Below are 23,342 nucleotides of genomic sequence, written 5' to 3' on the forward strand. Positions count from 1 at the left end.
GTGTCTCAATGAGGCTACACAATGTACGGTCATGATGTAAGGACATGATGTCAAGTCAGCATGTAAGGTCATATACTATTCCTTATCTGCGACGCTAGCCTGTTTAAGCTTTTACTTTCACGACTGCTTCGGTGCCCCACAAAAGTGTCGTCTTAGCACAAAATCGAACTAGAACAATGTTTGTCTCTAGGGTCGAATACGACAGAGGACTACGACAGAATTGCTGCCGCGTTCACAATGCCGAGCAGCAACTACGGGATGATGAAACATCTACCATCATAGTTGCAACATGCAAACCCTGTTCTGGCTTGCTCACGTCCTGGCAATCACTGAGAGTGCTTGAAAATGAATTGTGTAAACAAAGATGGCGGAAGGCTGAAAACCTCACTACCAAACATAAAGTGCAGCTAAGATCATTGTACACCTCCGCTTAGATCGGATGTTCGTTAGTACTTACTATGTACCAGCCAAATCATTTGCTCCCAGGTGAGTGTAGAACTGCGACTACAACACCAAGCCATATCCAAAGGACTCAATCGTATGATATTCGGAGTGGCTTAATCCTTCAACAGGGTGTCCGAGCGGGATCCCATACATATTATTTCTAGTCTTGCTGTAATGTGATAGGTTTATAACTACGTCCACTATCTGGCTCGTACTAGTATTATCTCAATACAAGCACGATATAAGTCTTTCATTTGTACTTTTGTAACTTTCTTCTTGACGTTATTAGCTTTATTTGCGACCTGCTCTATACTTGCGACCGTATTTTTACCCCTTCTCGCCCGGATGATGCTTTGACTCATACAGAGTGTGCCCTCCAGTAAAGATCACGCAAACGCTCGGAACGCAGTGTCGTGTCCGCGGCCTCCGATGCCCAGGAAACAAAAGTTCCCTAGAACTCGGGGATTCTTCGCAAGGTTCCAGTGAGTTATTGTTAATGGGGAACAAGCCTCCCTGCATTGTCCGAATTCTGGGCATTCAGGAAATGGGCTCACCACAACAAAAGTGCGACGTGGATAAGCATGATGAGGGATTGGGCAACATCTAGCCAGTCTTCTGTTAGAGTCCAAACAGCATATATCCAGACACATGTCTATATATATGTATATGTATTCCTTCATTAAGAAAGCAGCCCTTAATCCTTTGTGTTACAAGGTTCTAGTCGTTTAAGGTCATTGCCGTTGAGTTCGAATTCTTGTTAAGGTAAGGTAGTGAACAATACTCACTCCCAACTCGCTAACAACAATCCGACTTCGTCTTCTCTTCCCTGTCAGAAACCATGGCTGAGCCTATTGCCGTCATTGGCCTGGATGCCAAGCTTCCATGCGATGGAGACAGCGTCGAGAAGTTCTTTGATTTTTTGATTGCCGGAAGATCTGCGCGAGCTCCTGTTCCTGCAGATCGCTACAACGCGGAAGCATTCTGGCACCCCGATAATCACAGAGATGGAGTTGTAAGATAGCCAGCATTTCTCTCTGATTATCTCAAGCTTGATTGACACGAAAACAGATCGGCGGAAAAGAAGGGCATTTCATGCAAGCCAACGTGAAGGCGTTTGATGCACCATTCTTCGCCATGACTCCAGCAGAGGCTGCGAATCTGGACCCGCAGCAGCGAATGCTGCTTGAATGCGTCTACACAGCGATGGAAAACGCTGGGTACACCATGTCTGACATGCAGGGCTCGCCCACTGGCGTCTATGCGGGAGCGTTCATGTGGGACTACCGAGATCTCTTGATCAAGGACGTGGACACTCCCATGACATACACGGCGTGTGGCACCATTGCCAGTACCCTAGCTGGGCGTGTATCATGGTTCTATGATCTCCGAGGTCCAGCCCTGAGTGTTGACACTGCTTGTTCGAGCAGCATGGTTGCCCTTCATCAAGCTGTCATTGGCTTGAAATCACGCGACTGTAACATCGTCAGTGCCAGATCTCATAGCTTCCTCCCTCCCAACTTATGCTGATACGGATCGCGAAAGGCCATTGCCTGTGGCACAAATGTGTTGCTTTCCCCTGAGATGGGCTTGGAGCTGAATGGTCTTGGTGTTCTGGACCCATCTAGTACATCTTACAGTTTTGACAGCAGGGCAAACGGATACGGGAGAGGTGAAGGCATCGCAGCTGTCGTCCTGAAAAGGATGTCCGATGCTCTACGGGACGGAGACAGTAAGTACACCCTTTCTAGTTGCCAGAAAGTTGAGCGCGACTTGAAAATTCTGACACGTGCGGTTTCGCTAGCAATTCGCGCCGTTATTCGCAATACCGGGTGCAACCATGATGGACACTCTCCTGGTCTTACAGCACCTGCCAAGGAGGCCCAGGCTGAGATCATGCGATTGACTTATGAGCAAGCCAAGCTTGACCCCTCAGACACACGCTTCTTTGAGGCTCATGGAACGGGTACGAATGTTGGCGATCCAACAGAGGCTGCTGCCATTAGTGAGATGTTCACGCGGTATCGATCGGCGAAAGAGCCTCTGTACATCGGCGCCCTGAAGAGCAACATTGGCCATACTGAAGGCAACTCGGGCATTGCGTCTTTCATCAAAGGCGTCTTGTGCGTGGAGAGAGGTATCATTCCAGCGAACGCGTGGTTTCAGGAAAGAAACCACAAGATCCCGGTCGGATGGCATCTTGAGTTTCCAACTACCTCGATTCCCTGGCCCAAGACCAAGAGAGGCGTTCGCAGAGTCTCGATCAACTCTTTTGGAGTTTCGGGCACCAATGCCCACGTTGTGCTGGAAGATGCGCTTCATTTCCTAAGGGAGCATGGACACGCCGCGCCCCACCGTACTATTGAGGTACCCCGGCTGCCAATGACAACTCGTAAGGCTAACTTCCCTTTTGGTGATCCAAAATACAAATACTGAAGTATAATACCAGCAAGCCAAGCACCTCCGGTCATCAATGGAACTCTATACCATCCCCAGCTGTTTGTCTTTAGCAGCCATGATCACGATGGTATCGCCCGACTCTCCGCTGCCTACAAGGATTATCTGCCGAACATGACGGAACCTCTCTACAATCTCAGCTACACTCTAGCGGCGAAGAGGTCTACCTTCAACTGGCGCACCGCAGTTGTCGCCAACTCTTCCGTGGAACTGAAACATGCGCTATCTCAGGGCCCACGAGCAACTCGCGTTGTTTCCCAGCCCGGCGTCGCTCTCGTGTTCACCGGTCAGGGAGCGCAGTGGGCCCAGATGGGCAACGGTCTCATGTCCTATGAGCCTTATAGAACGAGTCTTGAGTGCGCCGATGCGTATATGAAGACCTTGGGATGTCAGTGGTCTGTCATCGGTGAGTTTTCTCCCAAGTCTTTCCGTCAGTCACAAGTCGAACTAACGTTGAACGACAGACGAGCTTTCTAAGATTTCCAACATGTCTCTCATCAGCGGCGCCGAGTATTCGCAGACTTTGTGCACGGCTCTGCAGGTTGCTTTGGTTGAGCTTCTCCGCGATTGGGGACTCAGAGTTGATGCTGTTGTCGGCCACTCCTCGGGCGAGATCGCGGCCGCGTACTGTGCGGGTGCTATCTCTATGGAGTGTGCTTGGCGTATCGCGTATTGGAGGGGTAGGTGGCAGCATTTTTGCAATGAACCAATATAGCATGTAGCTAATCGACCTCACCACAGGAAAACTCTCTGCTAGATTGGCAAACTCTCCAACGCAACCGAAGGGCACGATGGCTGCAGTCGGATTGACTCTGGACAAGACCTTGGAGGCTATTGACCGACTCAACCAGTCCGGGCTCGAATCTGCCGGAACGCTTACCGTCGCTTGCATGAACAGTAATACTAGCCACACTGTGAGTGGTAGTGTTGCAGAGGTTGAGGCACTCATCGACAAGCTCAACGAGGACAAGATCTTTGCGCGGAAGCTTGCAGTAGAAATGGCATACCATTCGAGATTCCTGGAACCCATTTCGCAAGAGTACGTCGAGTGTATCGGAAGGATCCGGCCTCCAAGTTCCCCCGCGAACCATTCTTCCGACGTGCTTTTCTTCTCGTCAGCATACGGGATACAGATACAACATGCTAAGTTGCAAGACGCGAACTACTGGACCAAAAATCTAACCTCCCCGGTGCGGTTCAATGAATCCGTGACGACCATGCTTCAAGCTCTTAACAGTCTCAAGGGCGATGGTGGTTCATCCCAGCTCATTACAGACATTGTTGAAGTTGGTCCTCATTGCGCTTTGCGGGGCCCTCTCCGAAATATTATCCAGGATGTCAGGGTCAACAGTAGTGTGAAGTACCACCACCTGCTCAAACGGGGCGACTCTGACTTGGAGGTTCTCATGGGAGCAATTGGATCGTTGTTCTCTCGCGGCATTCAAATTGACTTGCTCAAGGTCAACTACACCCTCGGTGCCCAGCCGTCAATGATGATTGACCTCCCTCGGTACCCTTTCAACCACACGCGAGAGTATTGGAACGAATGCCGACTAAGCAGAAATTTCCGCTTCCGGCCGTACCCACGACACGAGCTACTTGGAGCGCCAGTCAACGATTGGGATGGAAAGCATGATGCCATCTGGCGCAACTGGATCCGTCTGTCTGAGAATCCATGGGTGGAACACCACACCATCTCGGGATCTGTGCTGTATCCTGCTGCCGGTATGCTTGTTATGGCCATCGAGGGCTGCAAGCAACTGTCGGAGCGTTCGAACCCAGGAAAGCCGATAAAAGGCATCCGGTTCCGCGAAGTCTCTTTCCATTCGGCCTTGCAAGTTCCAGAGGGTGCTTTGGGCGTCGAGTCCCACCTCTATCTCCGCCCTGTTAAGCAAGCTGCCATGGAGACCAAGCCTTCAGCGTGGCGCGAGTTCCAGGTCTGCACAGCCCAGGATGATGACGAATGGCGGGAGCATTGCTGCGGTCAAGTTCTCGTGGAATACGACGAGGCGCCTACGGCTGTTGATGGCGGTCTCGAAGAGCGTGCTTTTAAGGCTCATTGCGAAGCCAGGATTGACCGGAGTCTGCGTAACTTCACGCGGCGTGTTTCGTCTGAAAAGATTTATAAGTCTTGGGAGAATGTCGGCTTGGTCTTCGGCCCAACCTTCCAGACCCTTGAGCACGCCATTGTTGACCATGAAGCCGGCGTCACCCTGGCCAGAGTCAAACCTACGACACCTCTCCTGAAGGCTCTGACACCTTGCGGCTACTTGCAACCGCACTTGATTCACCCTACGACGTTGGATGGTGCGCTTCAAGCATGCCTGGTGCCACTCGTTTCCAACCCTTCCCATAAGCAAAAAAACGCCATTGTCTTGTCTTTCATGGAAGAACTTTGGGTTTCTACTGCGGAGCACTCGGAAGATGGCTATCTCGTTATTGCGGACTCTGTAGCCCACGGCCGCAAGAAACATCACATGTCCTGCACCGCTGTCGATTCCGTTTCAAAAACGCCCATGATTCGAGTTTCGGGATGTATTGTGACAGAGATTGACGGAAACAATGACGACTCGATTTCAGAGCAGGACCCTAGACACAGAGCATGGAGCATCGATTGGGCTCTGGATCCCGAGTTCCTCGATACAGAACAGACAGAGAGAGCTTTTTCGGGGCCTGGAGGGTTCCAGAAGTATCTCAGTGTCCTGGCTCACAAGAATCCTTCGATGAAGTTCCTCGACATTAACAAACAAGCTTCTTCTTTCACGGGAGATATTCTGTCCACGTTGTCTCGGCGTTGCGCGCAGTATGACTTTGCCGCAACTTCGTCTTCCTTGGTGGATGAATCAAAGAAGCCCATTTCGGAAGATTATGTGCGATATAAGACTTTTGATATCACGGAGGATCCAACTTCCCAGGGCTTCGATTTGGCGTCATATGATCTTTTACTTGTACCGGTGTCTTTGATACCCAATACGCTCATCGATGGGTTCTTAAACATGTGCCTCAGTCTCGTGAGACCTGGTGGTAAGTTCATCTTGACGGCGGCGAGCAGTCCGATCGTGGCAAGGAGCTGGGGCGAGTATCTTGGCGAGACCGGGCTTGCTAGCATCGACGCGGTGCTTTGTGATCAGGGTTCATCAGTCTTGGTGACGACCACCCTAGTAGCGAGCACCCCGTCGTCTCATGGAACTGATATTGAACCGCCATCTGGAAACTACTATATCGTAGGAGATCTCTCTTCGCCAGTCCAGCGCGACGTGGCTGAGGAGCTGGCATCCTCTTTGCAGTCAAAGGGCTTGTCGGTCAAGACCGCTACGATCCCACAATACGCTCAGCTCACAGAAGCAGCGTCTAAGGAAGAGATCTCTCAGAGCACCTGTATCGTACTTACGGAACTGGACACGCCTCTACTTGTTTCAGCCAACAACGAGATCCTGAGGGCTATGAAAGTCATGATTACTGGAAAGCGCCTGCTCTGGGTCAACAAAGAGTTCTCTCCAGACACCGCCCTCGTCAACGGCTTTGCTGCGAGTATCCGATTGGAGAAACCCGAACTTCAGTTTGTCACTCTCACCTTCGATCCACAAGAGAGCAACGGCGTCATCTCAGACAGGGTCGCCATAGTAGACGCACACCTTTCGAGCAGCAAGGGTTCTGTGGAAACCATGTACAGGGTTGCCGATGGCCTGGTCACTGTTCCACGCCTCGTCGAGGTCTCCACAATCACTAGGCACATCAAGCAGGCTTTTGCTGGCGACACATCTGAGGCTGCTTTTGGCGCGAATCCGAGTCGACCACTACGACTTCAGGTCCAAACCGTTGGTCTATTGAGTTCGCTCCATTTCGCCAACGACCACCTGCACACTACTCCCCTAGACAACCTCGAGGTCGAATTTCAGACTATGGCTACTGCCGTCAACTTCAAGGACTTGGCCGTCATGCTCGGAAAGATCCAAGAGACACCTGTGGGTCTCGAGGCCGCGGGAATCGTCACCCGAGTCGGCTCGGGAGTAACGCGCTTCAAGCCTGGCGATCGTGTGTTTGGCTTCACTTTTAACGGTGCATATTCTACGTACGGCAGAGGTGCTGAGGGCACTCTGGCCAAGGTACCCGAAGACCATTCCTTTGCCGAAGCCGCGGTCATTCCCATTGTGTACACAACGGCATATGCCTGTCTCTACGACATTGGAGAACTAGAGAAGCGGGTGAGACGCGTCCAGAAGCCTAGCTTGCTGGTTCATGCGGCGGCTGGCGGTGTTGGTCAAGCTGCCATTCAGATGGCTAAACGTGAGGGTGTTGAGATCTTTGCAACAGTTGGCAGCATCGCGAAGCGAGACTTTCTCGAGGAGACATATCAGATACCTCGAGATCACATCTTCTCGAGCCGTGATCTGACCTTCAAGGATGGCATTCAGAGATTGACTGGAGGCCGGGGAGTCGACATTGTCATCAACAGTCTTTCCGGTGACACGCTTCGTGCCACCTGGGAGATTGTTGCGCCGTTTGGATGCTTTGCCGAGATTGGTCTGGCCGATATTGAGTCCAGATCTCGTATCTCTATGGGTACCTTTGCCCGAGGCGTGAGGTTTGAGTCCCTTGAGTTGAATTACATGCGACAAACGGACCCGGAACGACTAGATGGGCTCTTTGCACGCGCCATGGACAGTGTCGTTGGCCGCAATCTCGAGCGTCCCACACCAATCACGAAATACCCCATTTCCAAGATCCAAGATGCCATGCGGTTGATGCAGTCTGGCAAGCACATTGGAAAGATTCTCATTGAGTTCCACTCTGAGGACCTGGTCCGAGTGGTTGAGCCACGGAGACCCCGTGCCAAGTTCGCGTCGGATGCTACCTACATTATCTCTGGCGGCTTTGGTGGTCTTGGCCTGGAAATTATCCGTTGGATGGTTAGCCAGGGCGCGCGCAATCTTGTCATTACTTCACGAAAGGGGCCCGACGACGAAGCTGCCAAGGATCTCATCAGAAGTCTTCAAAGCGATGGCATCAAGGTTGTTGCTCCTTGTTGTGATATTACCGATAAGAAGGAACTTGAGCAGGCCATCACTTCGGCGCTATCTTATCTGCCGCCAGTGCGTGGATGCATCCAGGCTTCTACGGTTCTCAGTGTAAGTAATCGTCCCTCTGGCAGCATTTCTCGCCGACACTACTAATACCTCTTGATAGGACAACGTCTTCGCTGAAATGACCCTCGAGGAGTGGAATGCAGCAGTCAACGTCAAGGTAGCGGGAAGTAGGAACTTGTGGGAAGTCCTCATTGCCACTAAAAACGACGATTCAACACTCGACTTCTTCGTCATGTTGTCGTCTCTCACCAGCGTCACCGGCAACAACGGCCAAGCGAATTATAGCGCGGGCAACTCGTACCAAGACGCCATGGCGCGCTTCTTGTCATCTCAAGGCCACAACGTAATCGCCCTCGACGCCCCAGTGTTGACCGATGCTGGTATGGTCGCTGCGAGACCAATGTTGAGGGAGTATCTTCTTTCGATCGGCTGGGCTAGCATGTCTGTGGAAGAGCTTGTCAATGCGCTGGATTATCACTGTCGCCCCAGGTCCGAGAGCGCAGAGCTCAAGGTAAAGGGTGCTCAAGTCATTCCCAGGCTCTGGTTGCCCAAATACTCGGCGGATGAGGGCGCTGAACAGCCTAAATGGCAGCATGAGCCGATGTATAACCACTTAGTTCTTCACGGCGCTCACAATGGCGGTTCCATGCCCGGCAAGCAAAGCTCTGCTAAGCGCTCAGTTGGCGATCTCATCGCTGCCGCCGAGTCCCTGGAAGATGCTGAGGAAGCCGTGCTTGATGCTTTGCTGGGACAATTGGCCAAGATTCTCAGTTACGAGCTGGCAGATCTTGACCCCTCAAAGCCCTTGAATTCGTATGGTGTAGATTCTTTAGTGGCTGTAGAACTTCGAGTATGGATGACCAAGGAGGTTGGCGCGGACATTTCAGTCTTTGACATTACTGGCGGGCAGGGCATCAAACAGCTTGCCGGAAAGGCCGCAGCAACTTCAAGGTTTCGGCACAATGCTACTGGGAAGTAAGCCTGTTTGTCCTTAAAGGCAGCAGTCGTTTTGGTAAAAGGGACTTTGTTACTAGCTAACCAGAATCAAATATATAGATAGACGGAAATAATCAATCACTAGGCGCAATGTACCATAAGAGCATAAATTGCTCAAAGCTTCAGGCAATTATTAAAGAATACTGAGATGCAAAAAAGAAAAATAGATTTATTCGCGGTGGCTAGGGGGATATTCCGGACTACACGGCAAAGTACTCAGCCATTATCTAAGCTGCACGTATGCTTGTTGTGTATAAGGCATGTGTCGAGAGACGGCATTATTCTGGTCGTATTCGAGGCCGACGATGTACGGAGTCTTTTTGGTTATGTCCTGGGTATGGAGCAGAGGTTTATTACCCGTACGTCCGGAGCCCCTAAGGCTGCTAACGGCGTAGTTGACTGGGTAGGCGACCGCGTTCTGTATTGGCGCGCAAGGGTCACTACGGACTAGCTGTTGGACATACTCTATAGCGTTGTTGATCTGGCTGCGCTGCTACTAGTGTAGTCGACGATGGCAGCAGACTGTACGGGGGGCGAGGGGAGCACGGCACCATAGACGTGGAAAGTACCTGGGCAGGTGAGCTTCTACCTAGACGTATCGCTGCTCCGGCTCCAGTCAGGGCGCCACGGATAGACTTAGACGCACGGCACAAGATTATCGACATAGCATCCTATATATGGCTACGTACAACATTAAGCTAAAGGTTAAGTCTCCGGTCGTCCCGTATCCCACCGGTCTCGGGTCGACGTCAGTACCAAGGTACGTATCTCCGTGAGGGAATTGAGCGAACTATAAGATAATCCGACTTGATATTCCTTGTTCCCGCAGACTAAAAATCGAGGATTGTCTCCGAGCTGGAGAAAAACTGGAGGAGTTTGTACTGATTTGTACTGACGTTGGCCCACGACCGACGGGATAAGCTTAAGTAGTGGGCTTGGGGAGATGAATGAATTGCTTTAATATAAGAAGTTTTCAGACGACCTATTCCAGCTTGAACTCAAGAATTCGGTAACACCGAAGTTAAAGTCAGCCTTGGTTTGGTGGCTTAGGTTGCTCGATAACCCACTTCACTTGACAATAGGATTAAAGTAATTAATTGAGAGTTACCGAGCACTCCGGTCAAACAAATCTCGGTCAACTACATATACCTCAATAAATACGTTCGTGTACAATCCCTATGTGTTACCTTGTTATCGTGCTTCTTTACTATCCTGCAAGCAATCATTCAATACTACCCCCCTTGACACTATTAAGATGCCTTCGACTCTAAAGATCGCTCTTCTAGCCTTCGCCACCCTGGTTGCCGCAGTGCCACCTACCTCTAATAATGACGACGGTAATCTTTTCGTAGTCGAAAGTCAGTGAAACCCTCACTGAATCCGCGCTACGTTATTATTGACTCAATGAGATACAGAGCGATGCGAGGCAGAGTTAGCCAAATGCAATAAGAGCAGCGACTGCTGCGGCCCTGCACCAGTTGCTTGTAGCTACGTCCCCAAATGCGGTGATAACCGTTGCGTGTCTCGTGCTCCTGGTGCATCATCCAACCCCACGTGCCTCTAGACAGCTACTACGTGTCGAGATAAGCGGGATTGCCATAAGATAAGGCTGGGGATTACTTCTGAATCCGGTATTTTTGTGGTATTTTGGCAAACCAATTAGGTTCTAAATATACAACTACTTGATACGAGAACGCTGCCGATCATATGATATGCCTCGGCGGACTTGGCGGGTATTTGTTTACTATGAGGAAGGAAACAAGGTCTTTTTAAGTACTTCACGAGCCACTCCACAAGAGGTTTACCTTGCCAGTCACGAATAAAAATTGCTAGATTATCAATAGATGGAGGAGTATTCTTAATTATATCGTACACATCTACTTATTGAAGAATGTAGTCGTCTTATGTCACGAGATATGGATGTGGTTAATGCTGCCCACATTGAGTGGGCCCGCTTTTTGTGACATCTTAAGACAGATGTCTTGGAGAGTCCGCTATGACCTTGGGTTTAAGGATAAACAAACCTATATCTATGTCCCAACCCGAGGTACTTCGGTTCTATCCCTAATACCCTCAATCACTATCCTAAGGTAGCTTGCACGGGGGCCGTATATTCTAGTCCGGTCATTAGGTAATCAGATACTTTTGCAGATCAGTATTCACAAGCAGCTTGATTGCAGCCCTGCTTTTTAATCTGGGTTCAGGACAATCTCTAAGGCTGCCTGGCCGCAGCGCCTGGGGGCGCGTGGCCTGATACTATTCTGGTATTAGGCTGCACCTTGCTACATGTATGCGGTTGGAACAGCTTAAAGCATTAGAGGCGAGGAAAGAGATAACATAATGCAAATGTTTTGAGTAGTCGTTGTAATATAGATGGTAACTAAATGTTTGAACTTTGTCATATAGTCACCATAGGGGCATCGACGTAAGTAAAAGAGAACGGTTGTCTATTGGAAATAGGAAATAGGTACGAAGCCGTGATGGCGGCCACCAGCTTCGAGCCACCGGCAAGTACGCCCATAACGGAAGCAATTATGCCTTTCCACTCTTTCAGCCATCCGTTACCCTCCATAGGCTGACTTCTCATCTTCTCGAACTGTCTTCGCAGCTTTTTCTTTTCGTCATCGGTGAAGTCCCGTTCGAAGGTCCTTTTAGCCTTTGTCCAACATTCACCTCTTGGATCGATAGGGATTCCAACATCAGGGCCGAAGAACAACCTACCCTTGTGTGGTATAGATTGCCAGTCGTCAAGCTTAGTGTCTCTGAATGTCGAACTTCCATTGATGCAAAGTTGGCCGCCTGTACTGAAGCAAGTCTCGGCCCGCAGCACCATTAGCAACTTAACATTGAGTGGTATCTTGAAGTTTACGTCATCGAACTGACTGCTGACGACCAGCACGAGTTCTCGTATCTCGTCCATGTTTCCAAGAACTCGGAGCTCATATTCAAGTGTAATGTCGGTGGCCACAATCATCTTTGAAGTTCCTTTCATGGTGATAGAGGGTCAGAAATCCTGTTGAAGGAGACGCGACGAACACGAGCTATTGAAAGGGGATTTGAGTCGACTCACCAATCCAGAATCTCTTTTGCCAGAATTTCAGAGGATGCCTCTTCGCTTTTCAACTTCTTGTTGAGCCGAGTTGCATCGCGTTGACCACAAACGACCACAAAGGCTCGGTCTCTTGCTGCCTGGGGCCTACCCAATGCCCGTTTAAATCCCTCAGAGGACTTCTTGAACTTCTTCATGTCGACTTTGATTAAGTCGAATAACGCATTGACTTCACGGTTGAAATCGTCGCCAATGTTATCGAAAGAAGTCGTCAGATCGGTGGCAGTAGACAGCACATCAGTTTCAGACCGATTCCAATACATGATGGCCAAGCTTCGATGTTGCTGAAAAGGATTGGACCATGGACCGAACATGCACTCAGCTCTGACTGTATAAGAATGGAGTTGCCAGACCTTAGGCGGCCCATCAATATCAAAGAGTATCTCGGAAGTTGTTTGATGGAAGAATCGTTAGGAAAGGGGCTGCTCTCCCTCTCGAGAACATCGCGCTTACTCATACCCATATACTTCCTCATCCTTTGGAATAGTCCCTCCTCCGCTAAGGTATCCAGACGTGTTCCTCCCCCAGACACACTATTTCAAAGCTCAGGAGCACTTTCGACTCGGGTAAAACAGCGTGGAGCCATCTGTCACCTAATTACTATTGTACTACGCTATCTATCCCCAGATGATCGGCTTCGAGCACTCATTAGGTCGTAAGAAAGTGCCACAATGCGGCTTGTCACAAACACAACCAATTTCTAAGCCAATCACCCTGCAAGGCACTTTCATGCAAGGTTAGCCAATCACTCTGAGGAATTTTAATGCAAGGTGGACTAATCGCGGAGTTAAGTTCTTAGCTGTGTGTCATACTTCAATTTATGAGGAGCCTGGAGCTTTTCACGCAATCCCATAGCAGCTAGCTACGAGGTATTTCCTCATGGCCTCGATACAGTGATCAGTCAAACGCATGCAGCGTTAGACACGATGACGTTGATGCCTTTCCACGCCAACATATTTGCCTGCCATCCTATTTACGATTACGACGCCCGCCTTCCCCTCTTCCCGCTATCCATCGGGGGATGCCTTCAACTCTCCTTCTTCCGTCATCTATTCTTGTTGCAAGGCTACAAAATTCCAGGCAAGAAGCCTTACATTGAAATTCACCTTCTCCCATAATCATCGGCTCACTTCTACGTAGCTCAACATGTCGCTAAATGCACACGATGAACAGGCGACGTCCGCTGTCACGCGCACGAGGAGTAAGCCTCAAGTGACCAAGCAACCCAAGTATACTATTGCAGAGTGGGATGCAAAAAAAGAGATCATCGTTTCTCTTTATATTCTTGGAAACTGGCCGTTGAGTATGGTTGAGGGGTGTATGCATGTGGTGTTTGGCTTCGACGCTTCGTCGGTCAATCTCCTCCATCTATTCAGAGTTGTTGACTCATTTTAATTTGTGACCGTAGAAACTCCATGTACAAGAAAAAGCTCAAGGAATGGCATGTTTTCAATCATGAATCATCGAGTCAACCTCAAAGTCGCATGGACGGTCTGAATACGCCACTCGTCAAGCGACGACGATGGGCTGGGGCAAAGCCCCGGCCGGATACTAGCAGATTACCAATCGGGGGCCGCATTCTCATGGCGTACGCATGATCTGGTGCTGGACTGGCCAACTGCAGAGCTGAAAGCTTTGGCCTGCACGCTCTATTCGATAGGCAAGTATCTCATGGGCCTCTTCGATCAGAGCCGTCCAGGAGAGACTTCATCTGGATGGAAAGTGAACTCATTTGGTTTGACGCCCCCACAGGGTCATGAGGACAACTCGACAGAATGGAAAGCGATTGCCGATCAATGCCATGGCGCTTCAACTTTGATCAGTCAGGGAAATGGCACACAGAAGAACTGTCAAACAACTCTTCTGAACATTTTCAAAAGCATCGACCAGCTTGCACAACAGGAGGATCCCTGGATGTTGATCTACCTATGGAGGATCATACTATACTTGCGAGGAATTTCATACCGTATCGAGAATAAGAAAGTGGGCCTTCCATCCACACGTCTTAAACCTCAAAACGATCACCTGGTCCGCCATGTAATTTCCAGCTTAGCAGGACTCTTCATCATTCGCAAAGGATCCAGTATGATGGTAGACTGTCTCAACTCGTTACGCGTCTTCTCGCTCGATAGAATGAAGCTAGCTAATCAACGGGTCTTTAAGTTCTACACGGACTCATTTCCAAAGCTACCCGGCGGATCGCATCCAGTGGTTCTCATCATGGTCGCTCGATTTATGAGATACTGGCCCGCAGCGCTTGCTGATAATGTATTGCCGAATTACGGGACCCTCGTGGCCCGCTCCGGAACTGAGTTTGGGTCTTCTGATGAGCGTACAATTTTCTTTCTGACTGAGTACATGTACGTTGCGTACTATCATGGGCATAATATCACCTTGACATATCAGTTGGCTTCTGACCTTTGTCAGAGATCTGAGGAACTGGGGCCCGTTCCACAATGGGGGTTAGGGGGGGGGGGGGGCATATGGCTTCGTGCTTGCCTCCAAGCTACTGGCAAGGATTGATAAGGAGAAGGGAAACATTGACCTCTAGCATGGTTGTCTAACTCCTCTCGCCGAGAAGCTGCGAAACGGCGATCGGGATTGCCAAACAAGGGCCTTACAGATCCGACGCATGATGGCCTACTGGTCTCGTGAGACGGGTAACAGGGAATGGGCTCAGGAACAGAGGGGGTGTGCTGATGAAATATTCACCTCAATGAGAGAACTCGGGGTGGAACAAGGCAATTGGAATCTGAACTGGGCGTTCCAAAGTGGGCAATACCGTCCTTCTGAACTTGCACGTGTTTACAGGCAATACACCTAGGCAGGGCGTTCACTTGGCAAGGCAAACTTTGCTTCTGACAGAGTTCATAATGGATATACACTTGATTTTAAGTAGTAAAGTATGTACTGGAATTGCACCTCATCTTCTTCTCCCAGTTGATTCTTATCCGACGACCGGTATCACGTTGGCGGAGTCTTCCCTTGACATCGATTGATCTGGCCAAGCTGATGTTTTCGACTCGAGACGCAACAATGATGCTAGCTGCATCAGTGGCTTGACATTACCGACTTAACCATTTACTGGTAAGAAGCGCGGTAGGTGTCCCAGTAGCTGTGCATGCGAGTCTCCTGGCCATCCGTGAAGTGGGTGAAGCAGTCACTATGTAGTAGTCAGCATGGAGGTTCATCATCGATCGTATAGATAGAAGCTTACTCGTCAGAGTAGTCCATGTAGTTGGTGACAGGGTCGGTGCCAGCCAGAGTGGGGCAGGTGTCACGGCCAATCTCGCAGTTGTAGGCCTCCTCAGCCTCGAAGGGGGTATCAGAGACGTAGTCACCGTTACCGCCGCACTGGTATCCCTCGAAGGTGTGGTAGACTAATGGGGAAGTCAGCTTCATTCAATATCTGCCAGAGTTGGAAAACCTTACGTCCAAGCCAGTGGCCAACCTCGTGGGTGGCAGTGTGACCAAGGTTGTACTGGGGCAGGCTACCGCCGGGGACAGAAGTAGAGCGGATGACAACACCGTCGTAGTAGAAAGCAGAGGAACCGGTGGTAACAGTCTGGGGGAAGTAGGCGTATCCGAGGTAGGGGGTACCGGGGAGGAAGTAGACGTTCAGATCGGCGTAGGTGCCCTTGCGGAGCGATCTCTTCATGGCGAGCTCGGCGCTGTCGGAAGCCCACTGGCTGTTGATGGTCCAGTCGACACCGGCCTGGGCGAAAGAGACATCGTGAGGAGCGTAAGCCTCGTTGAGGACATCCAACTGAGCATTCAGGGTGGCCTGGGTAAGGTAACCACCGCTGACCGAGTTGGAAGTGGCAATGACGTGCCAGTAGACATTGACCGTTATGGGAGCAAGGCGAGTAGCGTTACCCTCGACGCGAGCGTTGTCCTCCTTAAGCTGAAGGCGCTGAGCAACCTCAATCTGCTCTTCCGTGGGGGAAGGGGTGCCGCAGGAACGCTGGGCAAGAGCAGTGGAGGCGGCCGCAAGGGCGGAGACGAAGAGAGTCTTGAACTGCATATTGAAAAAGAGACCGGACACCTGACTGGATTTGGCTTGGCTGGGGTGGGATGAGGATGAAAGAACACCTTGATGGCTGATGTTTCGACACTTTATATAAGTTCTTTGCCGTCTACTGTCTGCTGTTGAGTTCACATACCTTCCCAAGGTTCATATCACGAGCGACTGAGTATCTCGACTTCAACCTTCCTCAAATGGAAGAGACCGAAAGTCTAGCAACATCATGGCCAGGCTCGTCGTACGTCAACTGGGGACTGTTCAACGCTCTTTTGGCTAGTGGTCTCGAATGTGGCTCCATCACTGGAATGTTGATTCATGCTCAGAAGTTAGCCACCTGCTGAGTTTGTCCAGTTGCAGACCGTTGAAATTGACGACAGGACCAAACGGCCTTGCGTGATAAGCCGGTTGGGCGGCATATCTCGAGTTGCCAAGATGAATTGCGGATTTCGCCATCTAACAGGCAATGCCAAGACGGTGACTGTAGCCAAGAAAGGCACCAAGTCCTGAGTCCCGTTCGTATCTTGTGCAACGGTGTGATTGAACCTAGCAGATGCCGTTGATCGAGTTGCCTCTTACGCCAATCGTGAACAAATCATTGGCGGACAACGCGTAAAGCTGGGCTCAATTGCGGTCATTGCAGTTCCCACTGCCAGCTCTTGGCTCTCTTGGCAGCCTTGGCGGTTGACTACCATTGTTCTTTCTTACGATGGGGATTGGCCGATTCAAGCTTATATTTATGAGTATCGGGCGTTGCCGACCAACGAGGATGTTACCTTCCTTAATTTGACGTCTGTTCCACCCCGGATGCGAGGAAATCCTTCGAAAAACCCCGCGCTGCTCCGCCCACATCCCGGGAGTTGAGCACCGCCTATGTCCCCACATCTCCGGGGGTATCTCGATCTGCCGATTGTTCCTCCCGCTAAGTCCCGCTGAATTCCGCCCGCTGCAATTGTTTTCCGACCGCCGTCTTATCTGTTATGGCCCATTACGTCCACCATTCGGTGATCGAGCTATGGCTCGGCTCTAACCATCCATCACCTCGGTGAGGACCGTGAGGTAGATCAATTCTCTTTCTCCCAATGTTCCATCTTCTGATTACTCAAATGCTTTTGTAACCAACACAGCTAAGACTTGAGACTGCGCGGGAAGCCAAAAAATTGACCACGGTGAAAAGCTATCATATAAGAGAGAATCGCCTCTACCTGGTGCTGTTCAAATATGACACTGCACCTCGCAGTCAGGACTGATTCAGAAGGTTGCGCGTAGTTGTTCGCGAGATAACTAAATCTGGTGGGTACTTCATCTGTCAACTTTGAAATGGGTTCTCATAGGTAGAAAGATGCTCTTGCACTGTTGCTCAAGTGGTCAATTCATCAATGTTTCTCATTTGAAGATTATAAGGCAGGCAGTAGGGTATCGTGCCTCGGTGGCAAAATCATCTGTTCGCGCAATATGTAATAGCAGTTATGCTCCAGAGTCACAATCATTATCATACCACTAGTAGTCGTGTTAACCCTCTGCCCCTTGCCCTTCCTCCAACCACTGAGCAACTTCATGGGACTTTGTCCACTCTGTCGATACCTTTGCAAAGGCATGAACACCCCAAACTATCCGCTGTCCGCAATATGTACTTGTGGGACGTCATTGAGCTTTGCTGGGCGAAAGTTCATAATGTCGGATTAAAGAACGATCTAGGGTGTGATTTCATTACTTCTTCCTGGCTAGTTCAATATACTCAAATCTACGTTCACTTACTATTCATATCAGCAAATGTCCTGGTCCCTCTAGTTCACCTAAGTACTTAGAGTATCTTTACACTTAGCTGATATATGACGATCGTCTTACGACATCTTATTCACATGGACGTAGTGGGTGAAATCAATAACGATAGTTTACACTTTACTGAAATAACAGTAAAGACGGAAGAATTGCATATAAAGCGTAAATTTCGGCGGAAGCCTTTGGCATAGTCGCACCATCGCCCACACATTAGCAATTGGACTTTGGGGGATGATTCCTACTCACATACCAAGCAATCAATAATCATCATACTTCTTTCAACTTAGTTCTATTATTATTTATTTGAGTGCTAGTCACTCATATAGAAGCTCATTACACCAAATCGAAATCAGCCATGTTAGAAGATCTTATTACTGATTTCTTTCTTTCTTTTCCCCCTTGAATAGCTTCCACTCCTTGTAAGATTCTTCAACTCCCTCATCTGGGCAATCAGCTCTTGGCGATCTCTACCCACTTTACATGTTACCTTTCGAACTCCTTTCAAGTCCCAAGTTCTCATTCATAATTTATAAGAGATGTATGTAATCTTTTCTGAACATCAGCATTATCAGCAGCTTTCATTAGTGTCTCAACAGTCAACATACGGCCCTCTTTGGCTTATTGCAGATAGTGCAAACTTACCGCTGCTCAGGAGCTTAAACTTTTATCTTTTCTATTCAAGAACGAGTTGGCAGGTTGAACAAGTAGCGCGCGGTTTCCCGGCAGCATTTCTTAAAAGCGAGGGGGAAAGTTTCTAACGACGTGCCATAAATCTATTTCTAGTCTTACTAATAATGCATCATCTGCATGCAAGCGATCGAATGGCAAGAGGGCAAGGCGTTGGAGGTGGGTTGCTTGGATATGTCCAGGGTGTGATTGGGGCGTTGGAAAGCACCTTTGGCAATGCAACATATTGCCTCTGTTTCCCAAAGTGCGGGGATACAAAATCTTTTACTTTTGTCAGGAGTATAACTTTGACTGCATTGTACGTTTGGCCCAACTCATCAACAATCTTCTGGAAATCGCGATGGGTATCTTCGGCACTCTCCTTAGCAAAGCTGCCGCGCCAGCTCTTGCCTTCTTGCTTTGCTGGTGCGTCGTCCGGAGGGCCGCGCTTTATGTCAAACTTCGACATCTTGGCGGTCCTTGGTGGAGTGGCCTCACACACTGGCCTCACAGCAAGGCAATCATTAGCCCCAATTGCCACGAGTGGTACGCCGATATAAATGAAAGATATGGTACGCACAACTACTTCCAGCTCACCTATTGACTGACGATCGCATATACATTGATAATGCACATCACTTCCTGGAAGCTAACTCTCTCAAAGGTCTCATTGCCCGCATCGCTCCGGGAATTTTGGTGACCTCTTCTCCTGAAGTTTGGGCCCATGTCAATAGACATCCTGGATACAAGCGCTCCGATTGGTATTATCACGCTTGTCGAATTGAGTACCAGCGTGACAACGTATTCTCTCAAACGGACAATGAGAAACACGAAAAGAGAAGGAAGCAAATGGCGCCGGGGGTATGATATCATGAGTAATCACAATTTTCTGGCCAAACAGCACGGCTAATCTGATCCTTGGTAACCAGTACTCCGGCAGAGAGAATCTAGACCTCGAACCTACGATTGATCAACGCCTTGAGGAGCTTCTCGGGCTCATGAGATCCAAATATCTTTCAACTGACAGCAAAGTCACACCAATGGATTTGGCCAAAAAGATACAGTACTTTACTCTCGATGTAATCAGTTCTGTCGGGCTTGGGAAAGCGTTCGGCATGCTGCGGACTGACAGTGATGTGGATGACTACCTGAAATCTACTGAGGAGGGCTTGTCTGCTATTAGTGTGGCTTGTGCTATCGGCATTAGCTGGATGGCTCAGTCACCTGTCATTGGCAAATTCATAGCTCCTTCACCTACTGACCAGAACGGTTTTGGTAAAATGATCGCAGCATGCTTCCGCTATGTTGACGAACGCACTGAAAAGCCAACGGACGAAAGGTCGGACATGCTTGCATCATTCATACGCCATGGGCTAAATGGCGATGAGCTGAAGACTGAGGCACTGGAGCAGATTATCGCCGGATCGGATACGACCGCAGCTGCCATACGAGGGACACTCTTGCAAATCATGACCAATCCCAGGGTTTATGCCAAACTACAGCATGAAATTGACGAGGCAGTACGTGTTGGGAATGCCCCAAAACTCGGCGAGGGAATTATAACTCTTGGCCAAGCGAAGAAGCTGCCGTACCTGCAAGCAGTCATCCGAGAGTCTCTGAGAATCCGACCGCCGGTTCTCAATATCTTTTCTCGAGATGTTCCCCCTGGAGGTGATGCTATTGAAGTGAAAGGGGAAACTTATCTTTTACCTGGTGGTGTTTGTGTGGGCTATTCTGGGTATGCCATGCATCGAAGTCAAGTAACATACGGCGTCGACTCTAAGGCATTCCGACCAGAGAGATGGTTTGAGACAGACCCGGACAAGCTCGCATCAATGATCCAAACTAATGACCTGATTTTTGGTCACGGTAAGTTCATGTGTCTCGGGAGGCCCGTGGCTCAGATGGAACTTTCTAAAACTATTTTCGAGGTGCGTTGCAGACTCTGGAGCACGTCGTTGTTCTTTCGGCTGTGAAGTTACAGTATTGACTTTGTCAAGTTGTTGCGCAATTTCGAACTAGCGTCGAATGATCCTGCGCGTCCATGGCGGGCAAAGAATTGCATGGGGCTATTCGTGATTTCGGATATGTGGGTTCAAGTAACGGAAAGGGCATGACCACTGACGGTGGCTCCAAGGAAAAAAAGAATTTTCAAATATGCGGTTACTGTCTGAGTATTTCCTCGGTCTATCGTGTTTCTCAATGAGATCCTCAAGTCTGCCTGTCATTACAGATGTTTCAGATTTGGCCATGACGCAGATAATCTATTTGTTCTGCAGAAGGTTGCTTGAATGAGAACGATTAGATTAATACTGTGATGACTTTGCTATATCGTCGTTGCGATGTCTATCGTCCGATTGCGTCTGGTTTTCAGGAATGAAACACAATACATGTTAAATCCTTAGACAGGCTAAAAGGAGACTCCTCTTCATGCCGTACAAACTTTAGACTACGTAATGAGGAAACGAGAACGCATTGTTACACGCTGCACACCTCAGTTGAGTCTACTCGGAACTGACGATATCATGTGACGATTCGCTTGCTACAAGGGAGGGGGAGGCAGGGGCTCAATGCGATGTTTTCAAAATCGAATGAGAATTTCTCAAGATTCCGAGCCAAAAGAATTCAATTGTGTGGTGGGCTTACGCTTAAGACGTCGCTTGATATCACAATTTGAAAGAGAAAGAGATTCGCCCCCGTGCAATACAAGTGGGCTTAGAAATTCGAGATTGTGAGATGACTTGATGTTACATTTTGAGGGGCCCTGATTTTGCGCAAAATGTTCGAGATACCGCAAGTATGTGGCCTCTTTTTGCCAAGTTCAATGCCCATTGCAGGCCATGTATTGTAGTCTACCTAGTTTTGCTGGCAGTTCCCGCGCTATTTGCTTTCTCACACCAGTGTGTAAAAGTCAAACAGTGGGGTAAAAGAAAGAAAGACGTGCTCCAAATTCCAAATAAAGTTGCCGCTGACTCTAGAACTCGACGCGGCGAATAAGCTTGCCTGCAGGTGCTGCCGGCGCGGCGGGAGCAGCTGGAACTGGCTTTCCACCGGCAGGGGCTGGCGGAGGAGCAACAGCAGGAGGCTTGGCCGGTTTTCCCTCAGCTGGAGTCTTTGGGGGGGCTGCAGCAGGTGGAGGGGCGGGTTTGCTTGCAGCTGGGGCCGCGGGAGCTGCGGCGGGCGGAGGGGCGGGCTTCCCAGCGGCTGGAGCTGCCGGAGCTGCAGCGGGTGGGGCGGGTGCAGAGTTCGGCTTTCCTCCGGCAGGCGGGGCGGCAGCTGGAGGAGCGGCGGGAGTGGAACCAGCGGGCTTAGAAGCTGCTGGCGGGGCCGGAGCCGCAGCTGCCGGTTTCGATGGAGCGGGTGCTGCGGGAGCTGCGGCTGCCGGAGGAGCTGCCACGCCTGCTGCGGGAGCTGCAGCAGCTGGCTGAGCGCCTCCTTTTCCTTTTAATACTCCTGCTGCAGCTCCAAGTACGGCGTTAAGGGGGTTTGCCTGTTGTCCTGCGGGAGCGGCAGCTCCGGCTGCAGGGGCTCCTTTACCCTTGAGAACTCCGGCGGCGGTTCCCAAGACTTGCCCGATCGGGTCAGCGGCTTGAGACCCAGCTGGGGCAGCAGCGCCAGCCGGTTGACCTCCCTTTCCTTTCAGCAGGCCTGCTGCCGTTCCGAGCACGGCTCCAATAGGGTCGGCGGCAGGAGCCGCAGATGCTGCGGGAGCAGCAGCTTGCCGAGCCCCTAATGCTGGAGCTTTTGCTTTCTTGGCAGTTTTCGCCTTTGCCGGTGCTACAGCACCGCCAGTAGTCTTCCCTGTAGCTTTCTTACCCGTAAGCCCTCCCAACAAAGAGCCGATGGGGTCGGCGGCAGCGGCTTGCTGGCCAGCAGGCTGGGCAGCTCCCGCTCCCGCTCCCGCTGCGGCGCCAGCGGCTCCGGCAGCCTTACCACCAGCGCAATTCCTAGAGCCAGGTAAGTTTAATGTCCTAATACAAATGTAGTGCATGCCTTGACGTCTTGTTTTGTCGTGGGACGTGGCCAGACTGTAATCCTAAAGTACTCACCCTGTGATACCGCCAGCCTGTGCCCTCACGCATTTGGCATTTTGTCCTCCCTCCATGAAGTCAGTCAATATACTGATCTTGATTGGTCCCTTGGAGGTTTCTTACTGAGAGCAAACAGTCCAAGTCATCGAAGCAGACTGCCCCTTGCTGTGCTGAGACATATGTGGCCAACAGAGCAGACGTTACAACAGCAAGCGCACGCATGGTGAACTAGTGATGGAGTTGTACTTGATATGGATTTGCAGAAAGAATGTGTATAGTCCCCTTTGAGTTCTGGAAGAGGCTGGTAGCTTTGTGTGACGGTTTGCGAACACGAAAAGGTCGCATTAGGGGTGCTTCCCGAATTTTATAGACGAAGAGCCATGGCTTCAGATTTCCTCCTGCAGGTCATCTCATTCACCAGCTGAAGAGCAAAACCCAATTTTCTACCTGCTTCAAAGCCGAGGCAGTCTTCGGTGTCAACATGTGCTGTCCTCACCCTCAAAGACTCGAGGCGTACCTTCCAAACGTCTCAAGAATCGTTTGACCGGAGAGTGTCCCGCATTCTTATTAAATCAGTGGCCGTGCAAGGTATCAAAATTCCGACGACAGTTTTGGTGTGGGCGAAGGGTCCGTCCCTGGCCCCAGACAGCAGTCAAGGTGAGTCGGCAAACTCTTTTAAGATGGAGAAGCGTTCATCTGAAGTGCTTTACAAATTTCTTCATCCCTTGGGGCTAAAGCTATGAACACATGCG

General features: G+C 50.1%; 7 protein-coding genes across 7 annotated transcripts; 4 read left to right on the forward strand and 3 right to left on the reverse strand.

Moving 5' to 3' along the window:
- Positions 1–1,282: 1,282 nt before the first annotated feature.
- On the forward strand, positions 1,283–8,964 carry CCOS01_05115 (mycocerosic acid synthase; the record flags this gene model as incomplete). The annotated part of the gene is made up of 8 exons (XM_060453296.1): positions 1,283–1,456; positions 1,513–1,926; positions 1,987–2,173; positions 2,246–2,833; positions 2,891–3,304; positions 3,363–3,578; positions 3,640–8,027; positions 8,086–8,964. The coding sequence occupies 8 exons, from the start codon at positions 1,283–1,285 to the stop codon at positions 8,962–8,964; spliced, it is 7,260 nt and encodes a 2,419-aa protein (XP_060315068.1).
- Positions 8,965–10,236: 1,272 nt separating this feature from the next.
- On the forward strand, positions 10,237–10,545 carry CCOS01_05116 (uncharacterized protein; the record flags this gene model as incomplete). Its single annotated transcript, XM_060453297.1, has 2 exons — positions 10,237–10,339; positions 10,397–10,545. The coding sequence occupies 2 exons, from the start codon at positions 10,237–10,239 to the stop codon at positions 10,543–10,545; spliced, it is 252 nt and encodes an 83-aa protein (XP_060315069.1).
- An 834-nt stretch (positions 10,546–11,379) lies between these two features.
- Positions 11,380–12,353, reverse strand: CCOS01_05117 (uncharacterized protein; the record flags this gene model as incomplete). Its single annotated transcript, XM_060453298.1, has 2 exons — positions 11,380–11,966; positions 12,182–12,353. 2 exons carry the CDS (start codon positions 12,351–12,353, stop codon positions 11,380–11,382), a joined length of 759 nt encoding a protein of 252 aa, XP_060315070.1.
- Positions 12,354–14,310: 1,957 nt separating this feature from the next.
- CCOS01_05118 (uncharacterized protein) lies at positions 14,311–14,557 on the forward strand (the record flags this gene model as incomplete). The annotated part of the gene is made up of 2 exons (XM_060453299.1): positions 14,311–14,450; positions 14,518–14,557. 2 exons carry the CDS (start codon positions 14,311–14,313, stop codon positions 14,555–14,557), a joined length of 180 nt encoding a protein of 59 aa, XP_060315071.1.
- Positions 14,558–15,171: 614 nt separating this feature from the next.
- Positions 15,172–16,114, reverse strand: CCOS01_05119 (metalloprotease; the record flags this gene model as incomplete). Its single annotated transcript, XM_060453300.1, has 3 exons — positions 15,172–15,253; positions 15,308–15,470; positions 15,523–16,114. 3 exons carry the CDS (start codon positions 16,112–16,114, stop codon positions 15,172–15,174), a joined length of 837 nt encoding a protein of 278 aa, XP_060315072.1.
- A 2,806-nt stretch (positions 16,115–18,920) lies between these two features.
- Positions 18,921–20,179, forward strand: CCOS01_05120 (cytochrome P450; the record flags this gene model as incomplete). The annotated part of the gene is made up of 4 exons (XM_060453301.1): positions 18,921–19,131; positions 19,224–19,420; positions 19,489–20,079; positions 20,162–20,179. 4 exons carry the CDS (start codon positions 18,921–18,923, stop codon positions 20,177–20,179), a joined length of 1,017 nt encoding a protein of 338 aa, XP_060315073.1.
- A 1,354-nt stretch (positions 20,180–21,533) lies between these two features.
- On the reverse strand, positions 21,534–22,812 carry CCOS01_05121 (uncharacterized protein; the record flags this gene model as incomplete). Its single annotated transcript, XM_060453302.1, has 3 exons — positions 21,534–22,506; positions 22,609–22,658; positions 22,714–22,812. The coding sequence occupies 3 exons, from the start codon at positions 22,810–22,812 to the stop codon at positions 21,534–21,536; spliced, it is 1,122 nt and encodes a 373-aa protein (XP_060315074.1).
- Between the last annotated feature and the right edge of the window lie 530 nt (positions 22,813–23,342).

This window comes from Colletotrichum costaricense (genome assembly GCF_030867565.1).
Source record: "Colletotrichum costaricense strain IMI 309622 chromosome Unknown Scaffold_5.1, whole genome shotgun sequence".
Lineage (NCBI taxonomy): Eukaryota > Fungi > Ascomycota > Sordariomycetes > Glomerellales > Glomerellaceae > Colletotrichum > Colletotrichum costaricense.